A 26,364-nucleotide genomic window follows, 5' to 3' on the forward strand; every position below is an offset into this window, starting at 1 on the left:
CTACTAATGATACAGAGACAGACAGGACATAAAGTCCAAAGCAACATGCTGAGCTTGCTTTCATAATTATACACTGTAATGATAAGGTATTTTGCTCCAGGCATACTATGAAGCAGCATATGACTATACTTAAAGCTATTTTAAATAATCTTCAACTAACCAATAGCAAAGATGCATTTTCCCCAGAAACATCCAGGAGCAATGTCTCTGGTTGACATTTATGACAGTGATGTTTGGTGTAAATGAGATTAGAAGGTCAAATTTCAGTAAATCATTTGTGTACGTCTTTTTTTCCTGTACTCAAGTTATTTACTAGCTTTCACACGTAGTTGATATTTATTGTGCCTAATTTTAGGATGCTTTTTTTTCCTGCTTCAGTAATGATAAAATCTGGTCAAGACAAATTACATCCCTAAAGTGGATCAACACGTAGTGATTCATACTCCCCTAAAAGTTTTTAAGGGTGAAAATTCACTTTGAAAAGTCAACAACTAAAAAGCACTGCTGAACTGGGAGATTTAAAAACAGCCCTGTGTTGTTTTAATCCCACCTTTAGAATGCAGTTCTAAGGCAAGTTTAAAACCAGAAATGCCAAATGCTGCTTTTCCTGAGATCAAGTAACACTATCTATTTCACTGGTCTTGAAAGAATTTCTGGTGCCATAAAAGACAAAAGCAAACAAACAGAAATCACCCAACCCAAGAGGCAGGATTACCAGGAAGCTTACCTAACTGGATAAACTGGGGGTCGCTTTTCACTCCAGGTCCTGCCCCAGTGCTCGCAGCCACTTCCACGCTGTACCGGATACCGGGCACCAGGGAGGGGATGACCACGGAAAAGGTGGTGCCATCCACTGTCTTGTTTATGTGGTATCGGCTTTCATTGCCAAGGCACCAAACCTGCAGGGAAGCACACGTAAGTGTTCAAAATTCAGCTCTGAAGGGTAAGAAGAAGGGAAGTTGACACATTCTTTCCTTTTGGATGAAGAAATTTACGCTTGGTCACTGTTCTAACATTTGCTATGGTGGATTGCTGTCCTAGGCCCTCTATGAATACTGAAAAGACGCTTCTTGTTCCAATGGGCTGCTCCAACTACTACCATTATTTGATGAGTTTATCACAATTCATTTAGGGTTCAACAAGTGCTAATGACACTACAAGCAGAGAAGAAATGAGCGAAGCCCCACAGCCAAGAACTGTTCACATAAACAATTTCAATTAAATGAATTTGCAATTCTCTTCTTCAGGAGTTATGTGTCACACAACAAGTGCACAAGCAAGTCTTCTATCACATGGCATCTTAACAGAACTGATGTCATGCTGGAATCAAAAAAGATTTTTCTTTTTCTTTTTTTTTTTTTTTTTTTTAGATGGCAGCAAGGGGCAAATATTGAGTGATATGCTATCTTGTAATTGAGACAACAGAGTGATATCAGATCTCATTTTCTGGATGAGACCAAGATACAGTTCTAGTGACTTCAAATCACAACTTTATATATTACATCAGTGACATCAAATGGCTGGGAGAAACAATATGATGAGATATCTTTATCTCTTTAGGCCTGAACCACTGATGTGGCAAATGCCTCTAGGAGGATGGCTAAACTCCCAACTGCTATTCAAGGTGAAGTAGCAGCTAATCTACATCTGCTAAAAAAGTCATGAAGCTGTGCCTATTTCCTTTTTGTGCTTTTTCCACAAATGTATTGCTCTACAAAGAACATTTATTCAGGAAGTTAAATTAGTTAAATACTCAATACTTTATCTGTAAAGAAGCAAACTTGGCTGAGAACAGCAGCATATCAGAACCTGGGCCGATTGCACATGGGAGGGAAGATTTTACTTTCAACATATGGAGCTCCTAAAAGGTTTAGTACCCAGATATCTGCTTTAAATCCCTCGTGCAATTCTGCTGCTGTGGAGATTGCCAGGTGAGGGGGATAGACTTTCACATGTAGAACAATTGCTACAGCCTCTTCTGTAGAGCCCTTTCTGCCTGGACACTGGAAATTTTATCTCACCTTCAGGGCATGATAAAGACCCTTTTTCCTCCTCTGGATGCCATAGACTGCAACAAGGCTAGTGGGACACTGTGAGGATGTGAAATGCATTTTAAGTTCCTTTGAAATCGAATCCCAGCACAGGATATGTGTAAGTGCTGCTGCAGAGCAGGTCAGAGCACATGAAGAGAATCTCCTTTTTGTATTCTGATACTACATAGAGGCTGTTTCAATCAGTGCTAGGGGTAAAACTATTACCAATACTGCTCTCGAATCCTAAAGGATGGGCACAAAAATGCTCTTATATGAATAAGAACTCAATTAAGTGAGGAACAAAAGACTCAAATCTACATTTGGACGTAAGTCAGTTTCACAGAAATTATTACTGCTACCTTGTAAAATGGTGCATGTGCAAACAATGAAATCCATTTATTATGTACTTGTAATCATGAACTACTAATTCAGAAAAAAAGCTTTTGTTCTTAGGTGCTCAAGTACATGGAGAAGTGCATGAAACAAGAATGTCAGGTCAGACACCAAATTGTTCAGTACTTGCCATCCTACATTTGACTATATACACAAATAGGCAAGTGAAAATGAACCTTTAGAATGCTACAAAAGAAGAATGAATTCACATTATAACAGAAGGGAAGAGAGAACTAGTAGAATGAGAGAATGTATAACTTTGTGTTAGGGAAGGAGAAAATTACTTAGGCTGTGAATTTGAATTTCTGGGTGTTTGTGTATGCTACTGACAATTCTTCAATTAAGATAGTATCCTTCTTCCTATTTATTTTATCCTTTAATTAAAGTAGGTACACTCTTGCCTTTGATCTGAGTTGCTGAGAAAATAATGAACTGCCCCACATATGCATACTTTTTTTTTTAATTTTCTGAGAGAAAAGAGAGGATAGAAAAACAAAAGGGGAAGAGAAAAGAGAAAATTTCACAAGTCTTCTATTGGAATTTTTTTCTTGTTATTAGTTCTTAATCTAAAATCATCAGTTCTGCATTTCAGTAGTTTTTTTGACAAAAGCAGTAATTATATATAGCAACTTCAGTAGGAATGGCATATATATATTTCACAGATATTTTTTTATGTTGATTTTCTGTCCGTGGTGAAAAGCACAAAGGAAAACAACTGCAACAATGCAACAAATACAGATTCAAAACGTGCCACTGTGCCATCTACTGCTACATAAGCACTACGGTGTGCCTGCTCCAGCATCTGGTAACCTGTCACCTCAAAATCCTGGGATTTGGGAGGTGGGGTATGGATTATATCCACTCAGAAATGTGAATTTCCTGACTTTTATCACTGTGTCATTGCAACCTTAACATTCCTCTGATGCAGTTTCTTGTTGTAAATAATTCTCAAAGTCTGGCTTGAGAATAAAGTAACTTCACAAGGATTTTTTCCAATTACATTGTATAAAATATCCGAAACTAGGCCACAAACAGATTTTATTTACCAGTTGACCAGGTTCTGAAAAGGGTTTTATTATTCTAAATTGACCATGAAGCTTATAAATCTCTTCCCATTCCCATTTTTACTGAGAAGAAAAAAAAAAAAATCAGAATGAGTTTTGATGGCTAGGAATATAGGTTTATAGCACTATCTTTAAACCTGAAAAATTGCCAAGACATTGTCACTTGAAAGATTTTCTCAATAATGTGCATTTGCAGGGGGCTAAAACCAAAGCTCCTGCCCTTCCATGGCTACAAAGCTTACTTGATGTCTACATTTAAAACATCTGTAGCTTGCTTAGGAAAAATAAACTTCGTTTACTTTGCTATGTAAATTATCACCAAAAAATTTGAACTGCAAATACAGTCTGTGTTCATAAATAAATAACAAACAATAAATATTTTTAATGTACTTTCAATTTGTTAAAAATTAACATAATGAGAACCGTGTTTGGAATAAAAGAAAAAATTTCTATGCACTAAGAGATTTATTATCATAGAAGCACATTCTTTCCTTGAAAGTTTTCCATTTAACTACCCAGTTATGCATAATTTACTCAGATCTTAACACTGTTAATTATTATCCCTGAGCTTTTCAACTCATTAAGCCTGTTTATATTTACTACCTTGGCCAGTGTCTTAGAGTCACAAAGTGGTTCCCAAACAGGTATGATTCCCTCTCTCCTTGTGTGTGCACTTCCCAAGTCATAATGGAGGCAAGGCAGGAGCTGTTTTAATTAAGAGTGTTGACCCTTTTGCTTTGATTTATGGAGGTTTTTCTAATTGCTTGACACCACCTAGGCAGAATCACTAAATAAGGAGTTTGATTCAAAACAGTGACTTTCTCTCCCATTTTTCTCTGAGTAACCAGAAGATGGAGCCAAGCATCCACGAACAGCTCTTCCTTCCCTCACTACTTGGCCACGCTCCCAATGCCAGGGGACCGAGCCGTGCCAGCAGTACCTTATATTCCTGAACCATCCCGTTCTGGTTGTCCTCAGGGGGCGGCTGCCAGGTGACCACGATTGCTGTCCCGTTCCCATCGTTCTTAGTTACTGAAACACTCTGAGGTGGAGCGCTGGGAGCTGTTTGGAAAAAAGAATGGATTTGTTATGTCTGTCACACCCACAAGTGAGTTTGTTCAAGTGGAAGATGGTTTCTGGCTCTACAAATGCAATGTTTTCTACCCCACCCTTCAGTGAGGGCAGTTTGTGCCCAGAAGATGAAGTGATACAGAAGGAAAATGTATGACCCAACAACCAGGCTCTGAGTTCTGCTGTAGTTTTGCTGCGCAGGCCAGGAAAAGTAACACTCCAAATTGTACTGTCAGATATTCATTACCTGCATGTCATAGTTCTGGGCACTGAGTTCCTCACTGGTCTCAAATCAGCTCACCCAGGTTCAACAGTTTTGAAAAATAAATTCTGTATAGTCCCCAGTCTAAATCTCAGTTCCTCTAGCGTGCAAAAGATAATGAGTAATACAAAACTTACTAAAATCTGGGCATAATGTGTTAGTATTAACATACTTATAATAATAATTTATGTTTTGAATTTGAAATAATCCTTCTAAAAAGTGGATGCTTAGCTGACACTGAGTATGAACACAGCTATGCACACCTTTTGAACATGCAGCAATAAACTGGAGCTACACAGCATTTCTAATGGGGGAGGAAGATAGAAAGGGGAAGGTTGCACATCCTAGCAGAAGCACCAAAATCCCTATTCTGAGGCACTGGCCACCTTGCATACTTATCATGCCTGTGCAGCAACAAAAGGAAGCGCTTTATGAACCTTGTCTTTTTAGCACATGTATGAGATGGAAATACATAATTTAGTCCACTCTATCTGTTGCCCGCATTCATCTTTCCATTTTGTCTCACTGATTGATCCACATATAAAAGCCTTCTAAAAACCATGGTTTTCATTCCCCCTGCTACACTGCTTTGATGATTTCTGTGGTGTCTGCTATCTACTCAAGATAGTGATTAGCAAGTGCTCCAATCTGACAGAAGTCACTTGTGACCAGCCCATGAACTCAGCAGGGAGGACTGCACACACTGCAGGGAAGATAAAAAAGTGCATTTCTCATTGTGTGTTGGAGGGGATTTTTGCACATCCCTCTCTCTCTGTCTCTCATGCCTGGCTCAGAATATTTACTTCTGTGTCACCAAACAATTCACATAATGATCAGTCTCCTCTGCCACAGATTGCTGCTCTCAAACAGCATGCACTTCAAACAAGATCAAATAATGAACATATCAGAGGAAAGCTGGCCAGGCTGCTACTTCAAAAAGGAAAGATGAAGACTGTCTAGCTCCTACTTGCCTTCTTCCAGGGTCTTTGCAAATTTCACTTCACTATCTGCTCCCTGAAATTCATTAAAGAAAGGGCGGGCCTTGATTTCGTAGTTTACACCTTTCTTCAGCTCCGGAATGATAACACTGTTTTTGGTGGGAGTCCTCACTTCAAAGATCAACCACTCTGATTCTCCATAAGATGCTGGAGTAGGCCGGTACAGAATTTTATATCCTTGAATATACTGGGATTGCTGGTCCACCTGGCAAGACAGCAGAACACAGAACACATCCATAAACAGGCAGGAACCAGGGGTGATGCCCGTGACACCGCGCACGGCCCCGGGACTATCCCTCATGTTATTCAAAGTAAACATCACTGCCAAAGCAGATAAAGGCTCCTTGCATTACAGCAAATTACAGGCCTGACTCACAAGTGCATTAATCTCTTTGAACCTGGTAGAACTGTGCTGGTTTCCTTGGATTTAGGCAGGCATTAGAAGAGGATGATGAAGTTGTATAATATGCCCCAGCTCCATGAAATGAACAGTTTTTGCATCCATGGAGCAGAAGAGCTTGGCACAGGTCAGACTGCTGCAAAACTGAATCCGGAGAGCAGGGCTGGACATATGGGGAAAGGGAGATCTACAGTGCCATGGCTCAGGGTGATGAATATGGAGATCAAAGAGAGAGCCTGTCAACTCTCCTGAGGTGTGGAAACTTCCCAAAACCTGTGAAATGAGCACTGCTTCCTGTTTGCTCCTTTTGGGGTAAGCAAATTGAGAGGGTGGCCCTCTGGCACTGTGGCTGGGCTCTGTCAGGGGCAGATCTCTCCAAAGAGTTCCCCCATGTCCACCCACTCAGTGGGAGGCCCTCTGCTAGAAGGAAAGGGCCAGGTTCCAAGAAGGAACATAAAACTCAGTATGGAAACATGGATAAGACTTGGAAAAGCAAATCAAGCTGATGCTCAATGGTCCTGAGTGCTTTTCAAACTAAGGCAATTTTCTACTAAATGTATGGAGAAAGAGATCTGAGTGTAATCAAGGGCAGATCTAATATGTTTGGCTATAGCTGAAACAGAAAGTTACCTTATACAACTGATCTTTTGTGGAACATTCGCTATCTTTTTAACTGCTGGTTTCAATTTCTGATGAATAAGGAAGTCCAGTAACAACCACAATAAAATTTTTTAAGTGCATCTGATTTTCCTGTTTTTAAAAATCTCATACAGTGCTATAATAAAACTGTGTGCTTGCAATTTTGATCGAAAGAGCAACACATTTCATTTTTAATAATCACATAAAGAATGCATGTGTTAGCTGAAACTGAGGTAATGCTTATTTTTGAAATTGCAGAGAAGCCACAGGCCACCCAAGAGACTGACAAAAGCTGCCTGTCTGGAAAAGGTTGCTCTGTAAGTAAAGGTCAAACAAAATTTGCTAGGAACCTGAAAGATGTTTTAATGCATTAGTTTAAAACAGGAGATTGCCTGCTGCAGGTGGCCGTACTGCAGGTGAGAGTGTAATTACTGTGCAACACAGCAGACATCATTGCAGCATCGAGGAGCCCTGGGTGTAGACCAGGACTCCTCTGGGCTATGGCTCTTCTACAAAGTCAAAATGCCTTTTGTTCCTGTTCAAAATATTCTGCTTTGGCATGGCAGGAGATACAGCCTGTGCTGTCCCACACTACCCCTGCCAATATATTGGAATGTTCAAGTGGAAGTCCCACAAAGACCTCAAAGCTCACTCCTTATGGTTTTATTTTTGTACATGCTACAATTATATTCCCAACTTTTTCTTAATTCTGCATTCCATTGTCAAACTGATCATTGAGTTACATTCCTCACTCTCTCAGTTCCTCTGCTGTGTCCTCCATGTGGCCAACCTTCTGCCTTCCTGCTGCCAGAGCTACATCAATATCACACTGCCTTTTTTACCTCTTCTCCCTGCACCAGGCGTACTTAGGGTACCACAGGAAAGGAGAGGTTCAGATGATGGCTCTCTGATTTGGGTGTGTTTGTCAGTGTGTCTGTAGCAGGGAGGTAACACTTTGAAACAGAATTATGCAGTGTTTGTCTCTACAGGTGACTGACAGACAGGGAATTGCCCATGTTGTCTCATTAAGGGACTGATACACGTCCTACTGAAAGCAGTGGAAAGGCTTCAAATTATTTCACTTAGGAGGTCAAGGCTGGTCCTCTGAGGAGGTCTCTGAAACCCTCACCCTACTGTAAACAGCACTCTCTATGGAGACAAAGATGGAGAAAATAGGTAAAATTTAATGGAAAAGCAGAGCACAAAAGTTTTTCCCAGGGAAAAACATTTGCAAGCATACAAACTACTCAGCTTCTTAAAGTGTGACCCCACTGCAGTGGAAGCAGGACATCCAGCAGCACATGTAACCACCAGCAGGGTACAGGTTTGTACTCACAGTCCAATGAACTTCGATTGAGGAGGAAGAAAGGATGGTAGGGTTGTGCAGGTGTAGCACCACGTCACCCAGCTCTCTCTGGACCTGCTTGTGATCCACACCTTGACTTGTTGGTGGAACATCTGCAATAATTTAAGATTCCATTCTCACAAGTATACATGATTGTTGAAATAAGTACAAGTAAATACAAATGAGTGTGTCAGAAAGTATATGATGCTATCACTATTGAAGGTGAACCTAAGTACTTCCTAAGAAAAAGCTATATGGAACATTTTCTTGAGCAAATCAGCAATGTTTAGGTAGTACCAACTCAAAACACTGCACTTCCTTTGACAGAAACGCGAGGGTAATGCTGCACACCGCACCCAAGGATAGGTAAATGGCTACAGTAGCAACTCTTTATTCTTTCCCGCTGGGAAAACATTCTATTGCCCACTGCCAATTCCAAGACACCAGGAAGCCTATAAAAAATAGCAAAAGCAGAAGCTGCATCTTTAGATAAATTCATGACAAACTTACTTGGTGTTACTACAAAATAATGTTAACAACCAGAGAGAAGATAAATTGGTCATACAGCTGCAGCTTCTCTAACGGCAAGAGACTTCTGTAAACAGGAGGCAGAGCCCAGTTGAGAGCTGATACCTGGACTTGGATTGTCTGATACTTGGACTTGATAGCTGGAAGGATTATTCATATGCATGAAGGGACAAATTCCTCTCAAAACACGCAACAGTGTGACGAAAACACTTTTTTTTTTTTTTTTTTTGCATACTGAGCCCTTGGAAAGCACATTTAACTGAAATGGAATAACTGTCAGACGTGTAAAATTTACAGGGTAATTACTAAGAGGGTGTCTAAAACATGTACTATGGAAAGCAGAGTAACAGTTTCTGTTCTAGGTTCACATCTCACTCCTTGATCATCTCATTTTAAACAAATACCGTGCTGACTGTGGCTAAAATTCTGTAACTTGAAATTCGTGAAAAGTACTTGCAGTGATTACTGCTGACGTTAATGTATAGTCAGTGAGTGACAAATCTTGATTCTTAGCAAGCAACATCGGTAATAACAAAAGAACAAAATAAAAAAATCCTCCACTGAGTCACTGCTATATCTCCATGTAGTATGTTCTGCAAACAGTCCATTATCACAGTATTTCCCTCCTCCCAAAGTTTGAAAGCATTAAAGATAAAAGCTTCTGTTTGGGAGTATTGCCTAAATATCACCCTGCTCAGAATGTAACAGGAAAGCCAGTGGAATAATTAGTTCTAGCTTTGCTAGTCAGAAGAGATGAGTCATCCACAGTATGGATCAAACTATTCACAGGCTCAGCCATTTGCACATCTGTGCTATAAAATTTTATGTGTGCTCTCTTGTTTCAGCTCCAAGCTTCCAAGACAGGGACTGTCAGTAAAAACACCCAGGAATGAGGTTGTTAATGTCTGTAAAGGGTGAAGATGAAGGTATTAAGAACGCAGTGCTGAAGAGACGAAGGCACTGAAGGTAGTAACCTACCTTTATCTTGGTCTGTGGAATGAACAAACAGTTAGGAGCAGACTATACCACCCTCATGACAAAAACCAACTGGAAATTTCTGAACTTTCTTACCTAGACCACAACTTAAACAAAAATGAAATTATATTGGATATTTACTGATCTAAAGGACTTGACACTCAACACTTTTGACACATTTCTTAAAATGGGAGATAATTTCACGTGTTAGTTGTTATTTTCACTGAGGTATTATGCAGCTCTTGGGTTTTCAGCTCTACTAGGTGCCCAGAGAACAGTGAAGCTTTTCCATGTCATTATAAACCACTCAGCTGAGCGAACAGAACATTTGCTGTTTCTCAGAATCAGGTCAGTAATCAGTTAGTCTGGGACAGATGCAATACTTCTCATCTCCAGAAATGAAACTGCACTACATGAAAAACAGGCTTGTGCAGCTCTATTCCCAGAAATCAGGAATCACTAAAAGGTTATTAAATCTCTCCCTGGTAACAGACTTGGGAACCTGTGCAATCCTGATTTTCCATGGGGCTCTGACTCTGCTGTCCATACATATCCACTGAAATTGTCAGCCGTCAGGAGAAATGCATAATGCCAAAAGACAGCAATGTGAAACTGGTCACTTCCCAGGGGAGATGAGAAAGACTTGCTTTCAGACCAGCTACAGAAAATATGAGAAGTCACCAAAGAAAAACACTTTGTTTTCTTCAGAGAACTTCCTTTCAAAACTAACATGTACTTAATTACACAAAGAAACAAACATACAATACAGACACTCTTAATAAGCCAGTGGGTCAATTTCTCCAGTAAGTAGGAAGATCAGAAAAACAAACAAACAACAAAAATACAATCTCTATCACTTTTTCTTTGAAAAAGAATGTGTCTATTTTTCTCCTTCTTAAGAACCTAAGCTTTTCTACTGGAAAAATGCAGGCTTCAGAGCTGCAATGCATTATTCTCTGTACATCATCCTAAGTGTCATTTATTGGCTACAGTGATAGTTTTTTTGTTGACTACAAAGATAGTTTAAATTTTACATAGCTGGACTCAACCCATAGCTGGACTTCAGTCACAGCTGGTGTCAGTGGGTGACTCCTTCATTCACTTCTATCCAGACTTTTCTTCCACTTGGCTATCTCTAAGCAGTGCTTTCCACCCTATTTTACTTCCAGCAGTTGTACTATGGAAACACTTGTAACATACTGCCAAAACCTCTTTACTGGTTCATGATGCCAAATTCCTTCAAATTTTCAACTTTTCTCTTTCCTACTGCAGCAGAAATCAACATGCTGTTTCTCTCCCTGTCTCAGTCTTAAGCCTTATTTGATTCACTGGACAAAGTAATAACATTTCCATGGAATTTGAGGATTTGTATGGGAACTCAAAAACACAGGGATTACTTTGGTTGTTAGCAAGAGTTATTCTGCAAGTTGTAACTACCTTTGGATAAGAGATATTAGAGTTCCCTTAGGCAATGCAACATGCTGTCAGAGTCTGTGTTACAGGAGAAATGCAAGTTTAAGCACAGTATTTTACTGCAGTATATATTAAAGCCAAGATAGGTAGACAGTCCAAAGCTACCAGAATTCCTGCATCTGGAATTGCTTAGTCAACTTGCGACAGCTGCTGTGGACACCCAAAATTTCGGTATCAAAAACCTACCTTGAGTTTTCACTGGATCAGATATTTGGCTTGGGTCGCTCAGCCCATATGCATTAGCTGCTCTCACAAGGAAGAGATAAATTGCATTAGGTTTTAGCCCTTTAACTGCAAAACTCTCAGTTTTCACATTTTCAGCTACAGTTTGCCAGCTGCTCCCTGATGCATGGCTAAGGATAAAACACACAACAGCAGGTTAGCACGTGGCTCTTTAGCAACACATTACATGTAAACATAGAGACAGCAAGATCACACGAGACTCACATACCTGAAGGCCTCAATTATGTAAGAGGTTGGTGTTGCACCTGAATTCAAATTAGGTTGCCATGACAATGTTACTGTATTTCTGCTGACATCTGTAACCTCAGGCTTTGATGGAGCACTAGGAATTAAGTTTGGGTCAGTGGGTCTTGGTGGCTGCACTGGGACTCCAAACTCTGACAAAAGGAGAGAAAAACACTGAGTATGGACAGGAAGCAGCTGTAAGCTAAATTCTGCTCATATCTGCACTGGCAATTTATGACAGAGTCAGATAACTTCTACATTTCAACTTCTGGTTTTCCTTAATGTATTTTCTCCTAATGGAGTTACCTTGGACCTCTATGAACGCGCTCCACGTCGCTTCGCCACTCGGGGTTGAGGCAATGCAGGTGTAGCGGCCGGTGTCGCCCAGCTGAATGGGAGAAGAGAAGAATAAATATTTGAAACAATCAGGCACTCAGTGGGCTAGAAAAGCAATTACAGCTCTCCACGTTCCCCCATGAATATGGATAAATGTATTAGCCTGCAAAAACTTCGCAGCAGAAAACTCCTTCCATTAGAAGTTATGATTTTGACAAAACAAAAATGGGTGTTTATTTCTGAGCAGTCACAAAAGATTCAGAAATGCTGCAGATTCTAAATTAATGTTAACTATTCTGTAATGAGCAATCTGAAGGCCATTTCCTGTAGCATTTATTCCTTACACTGCAGAGGTCCTAACAACTTAATTGAGAAGGAACTCGGATGACAAGACCCCATGCAACTGTCAACTTTCTACATAAATAATGCCCGGGGATTTATCAGGATTGGAGCACAGGAGAACATGTCATCCTTAAAGCAAAACTTAAATATTGCACAGGGTACATATGGGGCTCCCTGTGATAGTATAAATTTCACTCTACAGCAGACCCAAAAAAGAATCTCCATATGCTATCCTCATCCACTTCTCTATGTTGGATTATTTGTCCATATGTGACTTAATCACATTTCAAAAGTCTTTCTTTTTTTTTTTCCCCAAAAAAAGGAAGAAATGCTATCCTCCTCAGGTCCCAGCCTCAGCAGATGAACTGAACGGAAGTGATCAAAAATCAGAGATTCAAGTTCTAAGCCAGTCTAACTTGTAATTGGCAGCAGCGCAACTCTAGGGAATATGGTAAAGTGATGTATTCAGCCTAATCTAAAAAAAAAAATAAAATATTACTTCACTTCAAACCACAGAAAAGATAGCAGAGAGTGTCTAGTATGATACAACTTCTATTTTAGAACATTTTCAAGTGTACAATGCATGACCAGCAGCAATACTGGCCAGGTACTATAAGTCCCTGAGGAAGTCAGGTATTTGACAGGTTAACAATTTTAAGCTATGTTACACTGATGAGTGAGCAGGTTTAAACACTAAAAGCTCTTATGAAAAGGCTGTGTACATGGTTCTATTACTGCATATGCTAAACACAGGTTTTCTTTATAAACATTTGAATTAACTATATTATTTTAATCTATTAGTGCTAAAGCCCAAATAATGTAATGATTTGTCTTACTAAAATACATTCCCCTTTATGTTTTAAGTACCAAATAATTCCCTTAATTAATACCTCTTTAGAGTATTTTTTGTTAATGAAAATGATGTGCCCTAGGCAAGTGTTAAGCATAAAGAATGTACTATCTGAAAATATGAAGTATCAAAAATTTTAGTACATTCAAGTAACCTTTCATTAATTCTAAACATACGGTTTACTACATCAAAAATGCCTGGAGGTGAAAGCACAAAATGAAACAAAACAAGAAAACCCATTTGCCAGTTCAGGCTACCTTGGCATATCTGATCTGCAGTGCTCCTGTCTCCAGCTGCTTGATGCGAGAGTCTTGGGTGGAAATGAGGATCCCATCCTTTTTCCAGAGGATAGTGGGCATTAAAGTGCCTGTGGCCACACAGTTCAGTACTAAAGTACCATCCACAGCTACAGTCTGATTCACAGGACCCTGCCGAATGACAGGGGGTGGCCGGTCTGCAATCACTGCCAGGAGAAACATCAGGAAAGACATTTCTGCAACTGGAAGCAATTTTCTAATCATCTAAGCAACAGCAGTTGCTTGAGGCTTTGAAACAAACTAAAAATAATTAAACAAGTAATTAAAGTTGGAGGCATGCATTATTCAGGGCAGGGTGCATTATAATGATGCACAGCTAGGGATGTTTAAAATGATACACAACACAATATTTTCAGAACAGAGAAAGGATTGCATATTACACACTGCTATCCTCCAGGCATTCTCCAAGTCCAATGTCTTTATGAAGTGATAATGGAAAAAGAAAGGACTTCCCAGATTCTTTGGCAAGGCACAGATTTCACCTTCTCCATTTTTCACCACTGCCAGGCCTGTGTAACACAGCTCATACTTCCAGCATTTAAAGACAGAGAAAAAGGAGGGAGGCAATCAGGGGGTAACCTCACAAATACCTACTGCTTAAATAACCACTTTTTATGTACCACCAACTCATCTTGATGCTGTGTTGTAATCGTGAGATGCCCAGCAGTAGAGTAAAGCGAACACAAATGGACAGAACCATTTTGGAAAGATTTCTTTTATGAAATATTTTTCCAGTAGTTTCTGACTTTTATGAGGACTTCAGAGCCACAAAGGAAGTCCCACAATCCCATTGTCTATGTCAATTTCAGTGCATATTTCACACAATGGAAATTAAATGCTATTGATGGGTTATTTGATTATACTGCACAGCAAAAAGTAAAGCAGTCTCAGTATTCACTGAAAAAAAAGAATGGTAGTATTCCATTATTCAGAAAAGAGGTAAAAGTTATCTTGTTGCATTTCGGGGATCTGCTCTAGCCATAATTTAAATGTCATAAATCTGTAGAGCAGTGTCATGGGGCTCACGTAACTTAAAAACTGGTTTGGTAGCTGAAATATAAACCTGAAGTTCTGATAATTTGTGAACACTAGATATTTCTAAATTACTTTTCATAACAACAGACAGGATGTTAGCACTGGGCTTTTTTGGCTAAATGACAACTCTCATAATTTCATTTGCATGTTCAAATGACATTCTGTTTTCAACTGTATTATTTATCCTTTATTTCTTGTCCCAACCTGTTGCCACACACTTTAAGGCCATTAAAATCCTTCTCTGCGTAGACAGACAAAATAAGCCTATATATAATTTGCATTTGACTTTGACAAGTTTGTAAAGAACTTTGCAGTTCGCAAAGGTAAGGAGTTGACTGATCTGTGCTTTATAGGAGAAACCTAATGACACAAATTTATGGCTGATTTAAGTCCACTGAAGCTGATGGCAACTCCTCCTTCCTTTAGGAAAACTATTCATAAATGTATTCTAATACCTTTACAAATATTCAGCATATTCTGCCTCCACTTTTATAGAAGTACCAAAAACTGTGCCAAGAAATTAAAAAAAAGCATCTCTCATCACATCAATCCAGAGAATATAATAAAGAAAATGCATTTAAAATTATTATTTTCAAGTTCAGATGGCATAGGTCATTAGCAGAAAGCTGTTATAAATTTACTTCTCACCCTGCCATGGCCTTCTCTCCAGTGGAAAAATGGTAAAAAGAGGATTAGGAAATGTGGTTTACAATTTGTGAGGAGCCAGAAGGGATGTAGCCCAATTCCTCCTATGTCAATCCAGGGGGAGGGGGAGATAAAGAAATAATTTTATACTACAGGTTCACTGCATGTTTCCAGTACTTTATTATTTCTATGTTTTCCATAGGGCAAAGGGCTATTTTATGGAAACTTCTCAGACAACAGCTTCCCTCTGCTCAAATCCTCTCTCTTATCCTCTTCCTCTGTAAATGCTAAGATTAGCATTTTCCCTGTGTATCTCTGCTGTTAAAAATAAGAAGTATTTCTGATAATTGGCAAACTGGCCTCACATTACTTCTTGTAGTCATGCTCCCTGTAGCTTTCTCATCTTGTATTTCTTCCTAACTACTCCTAAAAAGGGATGTATAATTTCTGTTATTCTGCTGATCTCCATACAGGTTGGTATTTTTTTTCTTCCTAGCTAAAACAAAGTATTAAGAAACAGGGAAAAAAACAGGTAAATGAAGGGCTAAGCAAATGGCTACACAATAAAAGGGATAAAGAACGAAGCAGCAAGAAATCTGAAAGCAAATTAAATCAAGTGGGAGCTAAAAAAGAGTCAGATAAAAATTAACAGATCTGACAAAATCCATACACTGAATATAATTACCAAGTACAAAATGGAAATATAGAGTTACACATAATCCAGAATTGTAAGCCCCTGACAGAGATGGCCAAACCAGGATTTTTATGTTCAAAGAAACATGCAGTCCACATTTATGCAAAACAGATTTCAAAGTAGTGTCACATCACCGCACTGCTATCTTCAAATAAAAATAAAAAACTTGGAAATGATAAAATGAATCTATGATTACCATCTGTAACTTCCAAGTAGGCTTTTGTTATGATACTTCCTGCAACATTTAAAGTCTGGCAGATGTAGTACCCCACATCAGATCTCTGGACATTGGTGATGGTGAGGTCTCCTGTCTGGGAAACTGAAAATCGGCTGGATGACTGAGGGGGCTGGTATGAGAAAAGCAGATTCTAAAAGATATACAGGAAAGAAGTCGGGAAAAAATAGGTTAAATAAATTCAAATATCAATACGCGTAACTTTAATAAAGCTAAACAAATTAATCTTTTCATATTATACAGAAAACATTCTGTTCTTCATGTATTAAGCATGTCTATACCACAATGTGCATAGCTTCTGTAGGATTTTTTTAATGGTAAAATAAGTGCAGATGTGCACATAGAATTGTGTAAGACTTTCGAGATTGCTCTAACACTCTCTAAGATTGATACTGGACTTTGCACCAAGTGTAACAGAGTCTAGTGAAGATGTGAAATGTAAAGATACCACAATGGTGCAAGCAACTGTGGTGAACCTCAGTAATTTGCTTCAATGCTCTTTTTCAGAACTTGCTTCAGGGCATTAGTTTGCTTTCATTTAAATGCAGATGGTGGTTTACTTATCTGTATTTTAACATTTGCCTTCCCACAAATGGAGCAGTTTTTAAAAAAAAGAGATGCTCTGTAGGTCTCTCTGAATAGAGTGTGTTTTATGAGAAGTCGTATGTTACTGAATTAAATCCTATACCTATTTAGATAGTTTGGGTATGAAGTACATAGTGTTTACCATAAATCAGCTGGGGGTTGAATTTCTACCTCTGGCTGAACAAGTGAATAAGAATACTTTAATATCATGGAGGGTATGTTTATCTCTTTTTCTTGGCTAACTGCATCTTCCATTTCCAAAAATTGTCCAAAGGAATGGGACACAATATTCTCCAGTACTAGCAAACCCTGTACTTGACCTCCTCTTTCATTTCTCACAACCATCACAAGTGGTCACCACTCAGCAGAATCAAATAGGAGTGGAAAAAAAAAAAAGAGGTACTAGATAACCTAGATAACTAGATAACTAATGTGGCTAAATAAATAAAATAAAATAAAATAGAATAATAAATAAAATAAATAAAATAAAAGCATAATATACTGCTGAATGTATACCACTGAAGATTATAATCTAAATTTGGTCATCAGTCTAGTTGTAGGGAGGTATTCAGACAAAAATGTTGCAAATGGAATAGAGAAACCCATCTCCAAGTGTTCTCAATTTCTCTGCCCTATTGTTTTGTAACACAAAGAACCCTGTCATACACTCTTGCACCATTCATTCCTTCATTCACAGGAAAAACAGAATCCCATATTCCTTCTTTCCTTCCAATAAAGAATACTTTGTGTCACATACCTCCTTCAAAAGATGACTGAAAGAAAACTGCAATTCTCTTGCTTTGCTATATTGTGTTTCGCCCACTAGCTTTCAAGATCCTTTACAAAGAAGATGAAAATAATTTTCCCTCCCATTCAAATGAGGAACTTGGGAGAAAAAGTGACCTATTCAGGTATGTTTGTCAGTCAACTGATGGAGCTGGAAAGTAGTTCTCCTCAGCCCAGAACCAGAGTCCTACCCATGCAGTGATGCAGATCAATGCAGCAAATAGTTTAGTTTGCCAGAAACTCAAAAGCACATGGCAAACTAACAGCTGCACCATAAAACCAGAGCCAAACTTTCTGAAAATTTGGGATTGTTTGGGAGTTTGACCAAATTTCAGAGTAAGTCATCTCTCCATTTCTTAAAAGTTCTCCCTGTTATGTAAAATAGAATATCAGAGTAGTGAAACATGGAATGTTCCTAGTTGATTCACATACTTATTTTTACATTCATGGAGAAAACAGGAGACAGTAAAACATACATCTTTTCTAGTAAGACTGACATCACCTAGCATGCACATGACTTAGAAACAAAGAATAAGTATCCAGCATCTCCAAGCTCTAAACTTGTTTTCCTCATCTTTAAAACAGCAATTAAAATACTTTTCCCTCATGTGAAACCATTTCGTGAAGAAACTGCCAGGAAGGAGGACAGAAAGGCTGTTTCACCTGACTCCCTTCTCTCCGCCAGAAGATGGCTGGCTGAGGGTTCCCAGTTGCTTCACACTGGAAAGTCACCGTTCTCCCCAGTGCAGCCACCTGGTCTCGAGGCTTTACAACAAACTGTGGAGGCTCTGAAGGGAAAACACCAAAAACAAATTAATCACACTGCCATCAGCTGATTTGAAAGAAAAATTTGCCTCCTGAGTTTTAACGGTATAAACCAGAACAGTAAAGTTTCTTTAATAAGGACAGGCAGCACAAAGACACATTGGTCTCTAACAGCCACAGCTTCAGCATCACTCAGATCATCTTTTCTGTCTGGACCTCCCAATTAAAACTCTGTGCAATATCTGCTTTTAGTGCTTACCCAGTGTAGAAATGAGTCCCACCAGCTTGATGAGACAACTTGCAGAGCAACAGTCACCAATACAAACAAATCTCCTACAGTTTGGTTTTTAAAGGAGGAATAGGGCATCAAGCCAGAATGGAGAAAACTTTGAGGGACAACTGGCCCAGAGGTCACACTTTGTTAAGGGCTGCAAGACACACTGCTGAGTAACTATGAATTCAGGCTTACACACACAAAACTCATAATCTCTGTTTTAGGAAAGCTGAGGAGATAAAAAGCCCTTAAGTGCTTATATAAGAGACTTTTTATGTAGTCATGATCTTAAAAAAACTTGAAGTCAAAAGCCCAAGAAATACTATTCAAATTATGACCACTTAAAATCTCCAGTTCAAACACACTGAGAAGGAATGAATTTAAAGGAACAGCAGAGCTAAATGTCTTTCTCATTTACATACGCAAGAGCATGCTCAAACAAAATATATATGCAAATGAAGGCAAATTTGAAACATCTGCTCAGCCTAACATTATAAATACTGCCAGCATTGTTTGATTTATACTGACTTCAACAACCCCTTCATCCAGTAGTAAGTAGAATGTCAAAAAATCATGTCAGTCACATTAAAAAAAAAAAAAAAAATCAGCATAGACGGCACTGGTGATGCTAGCACAGAACAAAATCTAGCAAGTTCTATAGGCTGCTAACTCTTGCTTCTTGAAAAATGTGCATTAAATTAAAGCCCATTTATTTATTAATTTCCATTTTTTCTGATCATCTGCCTAAAACTAATTATGCTCTCGCTCTTTTTTGGATGGAGAATAAAAGGGATGTTTTGTATCTCACTTTAAGAAATTATTTTGATATTAATTTCCTTTTTTTTCCCTTGTGAACATTGATGTTTTCATGAGATTTTCCTTTTAAAACAGTGCAAAATGTGTAATTCAAAGATGTGTTTTGCAAACATCAAGCGGCAGTGGCTCTATCTAGCATAAATTCAGTAACACTTAAGTCCTTCTTTTTAAAACAAAAATGCTTTTGGTGTTTCCTGTGGGCCAAGTCTTGCAGTTATCTGTTCCCCCTGCCTTGTGTCTACTCCCTGGTGAGTTCATATCAGAATATATTCTTCCTATGCCACTCCTGCTTTGAGAGGAATTTGTGAAGCATAACACTACTGTCTATATTTGGATGCAAATGCTACCTTTCCTAGCATTTCCTTAGATAAGAAACTATGCAAAGCAAAGGTAAGATTGACCTACTGTAATTAGCTGACTTCAAAACATTTAGCTCTGAAACGTTCAACCAGTACCTCGGAAGAAGATGCGGGAAGAGTTTGACATGACAGCATGTTTCATTTGGGAGGGAGAACTGGCTGGGGGTTTGCCATGGGATTGTGAGGTATGGGAGGGGGGAAATGGAGATGAGGGTGAAGCACCTTTGTTATGCTGCTAGATTCTAGTAACGAGAATAAATTTAGCATAGAGTTAAATGTAGGGCTTGGCAGGTTCTGTACTAGCCTCTGACACAATGCCACGCAATGTGGAACTAGGGGTCTCTAAACACTGTGCTAGTGCAGAGGATTTACGGGGTTGCAGATTTTGTTGAATTCAAGGACAGGTACAACTATAAAGAAAATAAAATGGTTCTGACCGCTGGACAAATAGCTGGATGGTTGTGATTATAGTACCTCAAGATGACCATTCAGGGACTACTTACACAAAAAGGAAGGGGAATTTAGTCTTATAGGCAGCCATGGTAGAATTTATAAAACATAAACAGGCACATATTTCCCTAAGTATTATTCCAAATACAAATTTTGTATGGATACTACTCTAAAAATATATGCATATTGCCCATATATGTATTATTCTAAATCTATTGCAATTAAGGTAAATAATAAAAATCTTATTAGCTTCAATATTAGAAGAATTAAACAATAAAACTATTATTAAATTCCATTCTGTGTTAACTGTACTGAAAGCTTTTTCACTGCCTTTTTTTTTAGTATCATTTAGTTTGATTTCACACCTTGGGTCACATACATGTGGTATGTAATGATGATGTAAAAGATGCCAAAATAATAAATCCCCGTAAGAAAAACACAACTTCTATCCTAGAAACCTTTTAACCAAACACAATATTTTTAGCACACTTTGAAGTTCAACCCATGAAGTCACTGAAGAAAGGAGACATTAGGATTTGACTTGCCACATCATATAAAAACAGACAGAAAATTTGCAACCCATTACCTTTCTCTTTGCCATTAAGTTACCCATACTTCATGCAGAATTTATTCTGTTCGATGTGTCTTGCCAATAACAAGTAAAAGATGGGAGCTGAGTGGTTGGAGGACATGGAAGGGGATGGATGGGAAGGGGAGGAGAAGTTTCCGTCACAGTGAAACGATGACTAGAAGATGGCCAATAAAATTTCAACTTACCAGACACAACTAAAAACAAAAACAAAACAAAAAGAAAACATGGAATAAATAAAATTGAACAGATATGAAACAAAGCAAAGAATAAAGCAAAATTAAAAAAAGAAATTAAAAATGGATCCTTGGTAAGAACTTTAGAAAGCAAACACATATTCTGATATATGAAAAACAGGTTTATAATGTTGAACAACATTTTTATATTTTGATTTTTAAACAGCAGTCTCTATCACATACTGAAAAGTAGGTGGTAGAGGAAAATGGGTAACAGACTGAAATGCTGGCCAGGCAGTCTGGGTTCTACTCCAAGCCTTTCTAATGAACTGATGTGTACCTTGAGTAATTTTTTTTTTCCCATATAATTAATATTCATCTGCATCAAGATTTTTACACGGCAAAATTAACTTAAAATCTCCAGTAAATATCAATCTGCAACATTGCTGAAATGGAACAGTAACATTTTCAGCCTTTCTAAAGCATCAAACATTTACAAATGGAATGTATTTTTCTGAATCTGTTAAAAAAGAAAGTTTTAAAAGAAACGAATAATATGCTAAGGCATTTAGACCACACACAAATCTCTGTAGTATAGGATTGCTGAGTCAAGGTCATAAGGCTCACTAATAAACTGTAAATGCAAAGTATACCACAATTAAAACTAGTTTGAAAAGATTCTTAACCCTCTTCTTTGTCCCCCAAACCGGAATTTCATTAAAATATTCAAAACAAAACATTTATTGCAAAACATTAGATTTTTCAATGGAAATGTTCAGTGGTAAATTATCAAAGATTAAGTTATCATTCAACCATTGTTCAAAATTTTCATAAGCTTTGAAATGGCTCAGATCCTGGCAAAGTAACTTTGCTTATAGAAGAAAGTCATGTTAGAAAGTATTCCAACCTCGTATCAGTGATGGAAAGAACAGATTGGAATAAAAATCCAAAAAAACCCAAAAAATCAGAAGTAATGCATTTTGAAAATATACACAGATACTGAATAAAAAAAAAGAAATAGTTAATTAAAAAAAAAAAAGGTTAGTTGGTGATTACAGTAAAGATTCATACAGATATAATTTTTTAAATGCATGCTACACCTTGGTCTTATCACTTTATGCTGAGAGTAAACCACCTCGAGTTCAGCATAGGCACACTCTCATATTGAGTAGCTAAGCACCTTCAATTCACCATCCTCTGATAAACACATGCAGGAAACCAATAATATCCACTTTGCCAACATTCATTAGGCATGAGGAATCTTGGCCTCCTGTTCTAATAAATACAGAGTACTCCAGGTGTATTATGAAAACGAAGTAGAAAGAGAATCAGACAGACTATTTGAATTTGGAACATGTTGAAGACAAGAGCCTGCAACTGCATATGCCAAACCCAGATCAACCAGATTTGAGTTTTATAAGAAACTTTTCTCTTTTTTTAAGGAAATAATCTCAAAGAGAGGAAGTTTAAAGTACCATTTTACAAAGATTTGAGTTTTAAAGAATGATTCTGGATGCGCACTAGCCTTCTTTAAAAGGTATTTCTCAAAAAGAAAATCAGTGTGTATTACTCTGGTCAGATTATCTCTAAATCTATAATTCCTAAGAGGAGTGGCCAAGAAATTCTACACATAAATTCCTGAGAGAAATCTGCTCTTCACCAGGATTCAGATCCCAGCAACTCTTGTTCGTGTGTAAGTCTACATTTCTCACTAACCGTTGCTTTTTAACTGAAAAGCTCTTTACTAAACTTGCAATCTGAAAGTGCTCTGGAATTAGAAATGATTCTCCACAAAACACCACTCATTGTACAGCCTGATAAGAGACTTAATGGAATGAAATTCTTGCACAGAGAAAGCAACTCTAAATTTTTTTTTTTCACTTGTTGAGTAGTGCCAAGAAGAGGAAAGTTCAGCCTTCTCAGTAGCAATGCAGAGCAGCTCAAGTCCTCTACTGTAAACTCACTGCAAAATGCCTAACAGGGTGCTCAATTATATTCCTACAAATTAAATTAACTTCTAAGTGCTGAATTTCCTCTTTTCTTTTTATTAAACATTTCTTACTGTAGGTCAAAAATAACCCTGTCAAGAAAATATATTTTTTTGCCCACCTGTGAAAACAGAGGGGACACTGATACATGAAAATAAATCCCTGTAGAAACAGGGCATCACATTGGCTGCAAATCTGTGGAAAGGGCAAAGGGTGAAGTTTCATAGAAAAAATTCGAACAATTCTGTCAGAGGGATATCATGTGGTTTAAAAGAACAACAATAATAGCAACATCTACAACAAAGATCACATTCTTAGTTTGATTTGCAGCCTATTGATATCTAAGGTTACTAAAACTGAGAAGCAAATAGTTTTTCTTCTATTATAGCACATTTTATTTGACACCACTTTCAATTACGAATTAATTTTCCCTGTGTTAATCATGGCTTTTCACATGGCAATTAGGTGGAATAACCTGTTTGTAAAGACAGGAAGTTAGCATGTAAAACCACAACTACCAAAGGAATAATATTTTTGCCTTTCATATAATTTCCTTGACATGCAAGGCTTTTCAGGGAAGACATGTCCAGTCGCTGAACAAAAACCAAAAGAAAAGCGGTTTCCAGTCTAGTGACGTGATCTTTTAATGCCTTATTCTTTCCAGCAATCCTATCAACCTCTCTGGGACTATTGGTATCATTAAATCCACTCACAGGAGCAGGAATTTGCAGTTTTAGGACTTAAACTACAGCCCAGTACAGTTGCCAGATGTTAATGGAGCAACTATTACATTTGACAGATGTAGTTTTGTAGATTCACATGATAATCAGGTTGGAAGCAACCTCAGAGGTCTCCATTCCAACCTCCTGCTCAAGAGGGTCAGCTACAGGGTCAGTCAGGGCTTGATCCACTCAGGTCCTGAAAAATTGCAAGCAATAACAATGCACAGACTCTGGCAGCCCACTCTGCTGCTTGGCTGCCCAGCCAGTGGAGAAATGCCTTCCACATCCAGTCTCAATCTGCCTTGTTTCAACTTAAATCCATTGGTCTTTTGTGCTCCCTCCATGCTCTGCTGGGATGAGCCTGGGTCTGTCACACCCTGGGGTCTCATATGAGACCTCTACATGCTGTGTGCAATGCCTGCATCTCAAAAAGGCACATTTTGTGTCTCATTTTGCAGCTCTCCTCACAGAGGTGAAGGCAAATGTTGATCTAGTGTTTCTCTAGAACCCACTGGTTTCCTCATATTTAGAATAAAATATTATAGCATTGCATCCATTTCTTAGTCTGCCATCAGGCAAGTTAGAAGCTTCAAGTACACCACTCTTGATAGCTTGGTAGCAATTATCTATCTCAAAAGGAGTAAAATTATAGACATTTTAATTTATGTATACTAATAAGATGCTTTTGAGATCTTGAGATCCATGGTGGTACTTAACAAGTAAAGAGTATTCCGTTCAGCATGTTTAATACTCATTAATTATGGTTTTCACTATACTATTTACAAATATCTTCCAGGTGCTTGGAAGATATCCTGTTATTTAACTGCCATGAGTTGAACACTTTTGATTGAAACTCAGTGTGTTTCATTTCTGATAATTTTAAAAAAATCTTCATGCCTTCAAGGACTGCTGGACACTAATAGAGGTTATTATAAAAGAAGGAAGAAAGTATAACTCTAGACCAGAGAAATTAAACAATCCCAATTTTCAGGCCAATAATTACACAAAACAATCAAGCTCATATCCAAACTTTAGCTTCTGTTTAAATAACAGAATATATAGAATATATATAGAAAATGGCAGTCACAATGAAATTCAGATTCCTTTCAAGTAATTTTGTGATACATTAATCCTAGTTCAAATGTAATATTTCAGAGATGACATGTGCCTGTAGAAATGAAGTGGTAGGAGACGGGACAGGAGTATGAGCAGATGTGCTGGAGTAGACAGTGGAGTGAGAAGCTGGAATTTCCACTGGGATTGGCCAGGTCCAGACTAGACAGTGAGAGGGGAGAAAGCGCAGAGCTAACAACAGAGATAGCACAGAGATTGCTGTGTTATCTGTCAGGGAGCTGAAATTCAGCTGTTTGTCATCTTCATGTGAAATAAATGGGTGAGAAACCCGCAGTTCATGACCTCTATCTGAAATGTGCGGGTATAGAAAATTTGGGTACTACAGTCACGTGTAGAGGAAATGTAAGAGTCTGATTATGTTTAGCAAACTGGTCAAACTCTGACTTTTCACACCTTAAAAAAAAACTAACAAGAAATCCTGAATAATTCCAAACAAAAACTCTGTAAAACAAAGCTGCCAACATCTTCTATTCAAAAATGTGTCTAATTTCTAATCCTGACCATTGAATACCTCCCTGCAACATGACTACCAGATATTTATGTTGGTGTTTTGCAAAAACTATTATTAACAGAGATAGCTGAAGACAATGTGCCATGTTCCATTTCCTATCTGGTGATTTGTAGGCTATTTGTTCTTATCAAAGCAATCTGAAACTCTCAATATCCTTGATATGCACATCTCTCTGCAGTCATTTGTGGGAAGTATCACTTTCTACAGAGAAATAAACAAAAGCCTGAATCTCTTGTCCTGAAAAAAATATAAATGCTGCCATTCAGCTGCCTCCTGGCTTCAGCCTGTGAAAAAACCAGGAAAATAACACCAGGTACAGTACAAAAGAACTGGGGTATATCACTTTTCATCCTCCCTGGACTCTCTATTTTCAGCTGTCACTTCTTGAGGTATAACTACATATACACACAATTCACAATTTTTCCTGGATTTTCTGCTAAAGTTCACATTGATGTGGGACCAGCCTGGGCCACCCTTACTCACTGTGAATGCTTTCACAGTGCGTGGTCCCAGAGCACCAAGTTTGACACAGTGCAGCACAGATGTCGGAGGAAAGGTCTCACAGTCTGGCGCCAAGCATGCCACAGCCACAGGGCTGAGGTAAAATGTTTACGTGAGATTTTTGATGGCTCAAATCAAAAGTGATGACTTGTAACTGCAAACCCCCAGCAAGGGAGCGATCATGGTTTATTGTATTTATGATGAGTGGAAAAATTCTGTTTTAGATTGCTGCTGATTTCTCAGATAAGCACTTCTTATGTTTAAAGGAACAAGGGACTACAGTAACTTCAAATTTACCAAACCTGAGAAGATAAAAATTTGATTGGAAACAAAAAATAAGAGATTAATTATTTTCTATAATCGTAATGTGAAGAATGAAATTAAGATAGAAACAAGTGACTTACTAGATGGAAAAATAGTTCTGATATTAAGACCACCTTTAGAATTAGTGAAACCCACAAAAATGCTTCAGTTTCACAGACAGAAAAGTGAATATGGGGAAAATTTCAGTATCAGTTAGGTGCTGCTTTCCTCAACATACTTTCAAAGTGTTTTATAGTTTTTTAAAATTTGAATTTATTTATTTTTGTTTATAATTGATTCAC

The 26,364-nt window shown here is 38.1% G+C and overlaps 1 protein-coding gene across 1 annotated transcript in view; it reads right to left on the reverse strand.

Moving 5' to 3' along the window:
• ROBO1 (roundabout guidance receptor 1) overlaps window positions 1–26,364 on the reverse strand; it is a 295,612-nt gene that overhangs the window by 44,616 nt on the left and 224,632 nt on the right. The window contains exons 7-17 of the mRNA XM_041480287.1: window positions 20,916–20,924; window positions 18,138–18,262; window positions 16,065–16,236; window positions 13,435–13,640; window positions 11,956–12,037; window positions 11,633–11,801; window positions 11,368–11,534; window positions 8,197–8,318; window positions 5,795–6,026; window positions 4,431–4,552; window positions 728–899 (exon numbers count right to left, since the gene is read on the reverse strand). Coding sequence (XP_041336221.1) covers window positions 728–899; window positions 4,431–4,552; window positions 5,795–6,026; window positions 8,197–8,318; window positions 11,368–11,534; window positions 11,633–11,801; window positions 11,956–12,037; window positions 13,435–13,640; window positions 16,065–16,236; window positions 18,138–18,262; window positions 20,916–20,924 — 1,578 coding nt within the window. The remainder of the gene's footprint in view (window positions 1–727; window positions 900–4,430; window positions 4,553–5,794; window positions 6,027–8,196; window positions 8,319–11,367; window positions 11,535–11,632; window positions 11,802–11,955; window positions 12,038–13,434; window positions 13,641–16,064; window positions 16,237–18,137; window positions 18,263–20,915; window positions 20,925–26,364) is intronic.

The sequence above is a fragment of the Pyrgilauda ruficollis genome, unplaced genomic scaffold (genome assembly GCF_017590135.1).
Source record: "Pyrgilauda ruficollis isolate IOZ18807 unplaced genomic scaffold, ASM1759013v1 scaffold50, whole genome shotgun sequence".
NCBI lineage: Eukaryota > Metazoa > Chordata > Aves > Passeriformes > Passeridae > Pyrgilauda > Pyrgilauda ruficollis.